Source organism: Cebus imitator, unplaced genomic scaffold (genome assembly GCF_001604975.1).
Source record: "Cebus imitator isolate Cc_AM_T3 unplaced genomic scaffold, Cebus_imitator-1.0 Scaffold18, whole genome shotgun sequence".
Lineage (NCBI taxonomy): Eukaryota > Metazoa > Chordata > Mammalia > Primates > Cebidae > Cebus > Cebus imitator.
Genome location: NW_016107333.1, coordinates 8053217 through 8056633, shown reverse-complemented (window position 1 = coordinate 8056633; position 3417 = coordinate 8053217). Strand labels below are relative to the sequence as shown.

Here is a 3417-nt window from a genome sequence, read left to right as displayed (position 1 = left end):
TTAGTAGAGACGGGGTTTCACCATGTTGACCAGGATGGTCTCGATCTCTTGACCTCGTGATCCACCCGCCTCGGCCTCCCAAAGTGCTGGGATTACAGGCTTGAGCCACCGCGCCCGGCCTCAAAAATAATCTTAAATAAATAAATGAAATATCAAAAGCAAGTTAGTTACTTCCTAGATATAAAAAAATAATAAATGAAATAAAATTTTCTAGTAGCTACATTAAAAACAATTTTTAAAAAGATTAATTTTAGTTATATATCTTATTTAACCAGGTATATATATTTTATATATATGCGTGTGTGTGTGTGGGGGGGGGTGTGTGTGTGTGTGCGTGTGTGTGTGTGTGTGTGTGATAGTCTCACTCCTCACTCTGTCACCCAGGCTGGAGTGCAGTGGCACAAAATGCAACCTCCATCTCCTGGTATCTAACCCAATATATTAACATTATTATTATTTTAACATGTAATATAAAGATTAGATATACTTTGTATTCTTTTTTTGCTAAATTTTGTATATAATGTATATATAAGTAGGTATATACATTTATCACACATCTGGGTATGGGCTAGACGTATTTCTTTCTTTCTTTCTGTTTTTTTTTTTTTCTTTGGACTCAAGTGATCCTCCTGCCTCAGCCTCCTAAGTAGCTGGGACAGGGGTGCACTACTGTGCCTGGCTAATTGTTAAACATTTTTTTTGTAGAGACAGGGTCTTGCTTTGTTTCCCAGGCTGGTCTCAAACTCCTGGGCTCAAGTGATCCTCTCACCTCAGCCTTTCAAAGTGCTGGGATTATAGGTGTGGGCCACCATGCCTGGTACCACATTTCAAGTTCTCAGTAGTCACTTGTGGCTCAGAACCACCGTATTAGACAGTGTAAGGCCAGAGTCTAAGCCCTTCCCATGTAGCCCCAAGGGTGAGTAATGCCAGCCATGTGCTAGGTAATGAAGGGGGTGTTTTACTGGGCAAGCAACTTGTGGCCACTTTTATCTGACCTTCCTTCAGGCTTCCTGTTGGAAGTAGTCCTACTGTATGCCCTCTTGTGAACTCTTTTTTCTTAAAAAAAAAATTTTTTTTTGAGACAAGATCTTGCTCTGTCACCCAGGCTGGAGTGCAATGGCATGATGGTGCTCCCTGCAACCTCAATTTCCCGGGCTCAAGTGATCCTCCCACCTCAGCTTCCTGGGTAGGTGGGACCACAAGCATGTGCAACCATGCCCAGCTAATTTTGTTTGTTTTTTGTAGAGATGAGGTCTCATTATGTTGGCCAGACTAGCCTTGAACTCCTGACCTCAGGTGATCTGCCTGCCTTGGGCTCCCAGAGTGCTGGGGTTACAGGTGTGAGCCACCGTGCCTGGCTGATGATTATAATTCTTCTTCTTCTTATTATTATTTTTTGAGACGGAGTCTCGCTCTTTCACCCAGGCTGGAGTGCAGTGGTACAATCTCTGCTCACTTTAACCTCTGCCTCCTGGGTTCAAGCAATTCTCCTGCCTCAGCCTCCTGAGTAGCTGGGATTACAGATGCCCTCCACCACATTGGGCTAATTTTTGTATTGTTAGTAGAGATAGGGTTTCACCATGTTGGGTAGGCTGATCTTAAACTTCTGACCTCAAGTGATCCATCCGCCTTAGCCTCCCAAAGTGCTGGTATTACAGGTGTGAGCCACTGTACCCAGCCTGATGATTACAATAAGAAGGGACTGGGGAGGCATTATGAGTACAGATAGGATGGTGTTCAGAATTTTTAACAACCATGGAGAGGCCTGCAGTGTCTGAGGGGAAAGTCAGAGCAGGGAGTCTTTAGGCAGTAGCTGTTTCTCACTAGGAAAGGAAATATTTCCATATTTGAACATGGGGGATGACCGTATCAGTGCACACCAGCTGAGTGTGACACTTTAGCACAGAATCTGACATAAAAGTGGGGAGCAGGTACCAGGTGAACACAGAGGAGCATGGAGTAGGAGTTCTGTGTGTCCTTCCTGAATGGCCTGGCTCCTTGTCCTGACTTCCCTGGCTTTCTTCATAGGGTTGGGCCAGCCCCTGCCGAGTGCACCACAGCCCCAGGCCTTGCCCACCCCCGGCGAGGATGAGGGAGACAAGCCGGAGCCCAAGCAGGTGGTCCTCATCGACAGCTCCTACCTGTGCCAGTTCTGCCCCAGCAAGTTCAGCACCTACTTCCAGCTCAAGTCTCACATGACCCAGCATAAAAACGAGCAGGTAGGCGGGTGGTGGCAGAGGGGGCCACACCACACCAGTCACGGCCTTTCACTGGTGCTGGGGAACGCTGCCTAGGAAGGCGTAGGAGTCAACGAGTCAGACCTTCCACGGCCCTGTTTGCCCCGGGTTAGATTCCTAGTGGGGGCTGATGGAGTTGAGTAAGGTTACCCTTGGGGCAAATCACAGAAAACTTTGACTCAACTTCAGGCCTGAGACAGCTGACTCCACCTAGTGAAAGGACGCTGTGTCTTTCCAGCTCTGGTCTCTGCCATCTCAGGGTGTGGCCTTGTCCTCTCCTGATGGCTCATCCTGTGCTTCTGTCCTGGGATGGTGGCCACCCTTTTTTTTTTTTGAGACAGTTTTACTATTCTGCCCAGGCTGGCATGCAGTGGCGTGATCTTTGCTCACTGCAACCTCTGCCTCCTGGGTTCAAGTGATTCTTGTGCTTCAGCCTCTCAAGTAGCTGAGATTACAGGCATGCACCACCATGCCCGGCTAATTTTTGTATTTTTAGTAAAGATAGGGTTTTACCGTGTTGGTCAGTCTAGTCTTGAACTCCTGACCTCAAGTGATCTGTCCACTTGGCCTCCGGAAGTGCTGGGATTATAGGTGTGAGCCACTGCAGTCTGGCCAGTGGTCACTCTCTCTAGGCAGCAATCCGGACCCACTATTATCCATGAGCAAAAAGGGATTATTTCTTCTGTATCATTTTTAGGAGGAAGGAAACTTCTCAGAAGCACTTTGTAGATCTCTCCTTAGTCAAAACCAGTACATGTGCTCTATCATTTGAGAATGCATTATTATGTACAAATAATAGAAAACTGGCTTCATAGGGCTTATTTCTCTTGCATCGGAAGAAATCCCTAAGTAGGCAGTGTTGGGCTTATATAGAGCAGGTCAGATATGTCCCCATAGACTTAGGCTTCCAGCTTTCTGATCTGCCATTCTTAGCTTATGGGGTTCATCCCAAGGTTACAGAATGGCTGCTATGTCTCCATCCATATTCCAGTCAAGCAAATGCAGAAAGCAGAGGGGATTTCTCCTGGGAAGCTTTTGCCTTTGTGTTCTGGAAGTGATGTTGTCCCCAAAGACTACTGCCTGTATATCATTGGCTAGAAGGGAGTCACATGGCTGACACTAGATGCAAGAGAACCAGGATCAAGTGGTTTTTTTTTTTTTTTTTTTTTTTTTTTTTTTT

The 3417-nt window shown here is 46.3% G+C and overlaps 1 protein-coding gene across 1 annotated transcript in view; it reads left to right on the top strand.

Moving 5' to 3' along the window:
- Positions 1–3417, top strand: part of ZNF341 (zinc finger protein 341) — a 58260-nt gene that overhangs the window by 30960 nt on the left and 23883 nt on the right. The window contains exon 9 of the mRNA XM_037734439.1: positions 2029–2219. Coding sequence (XP_037590367.1) covers positions 2029–2219 — 191 coding nt within the window. The remainder of the gene's footprint in view (positions 1–2028; positions 2220–3417) is intronic.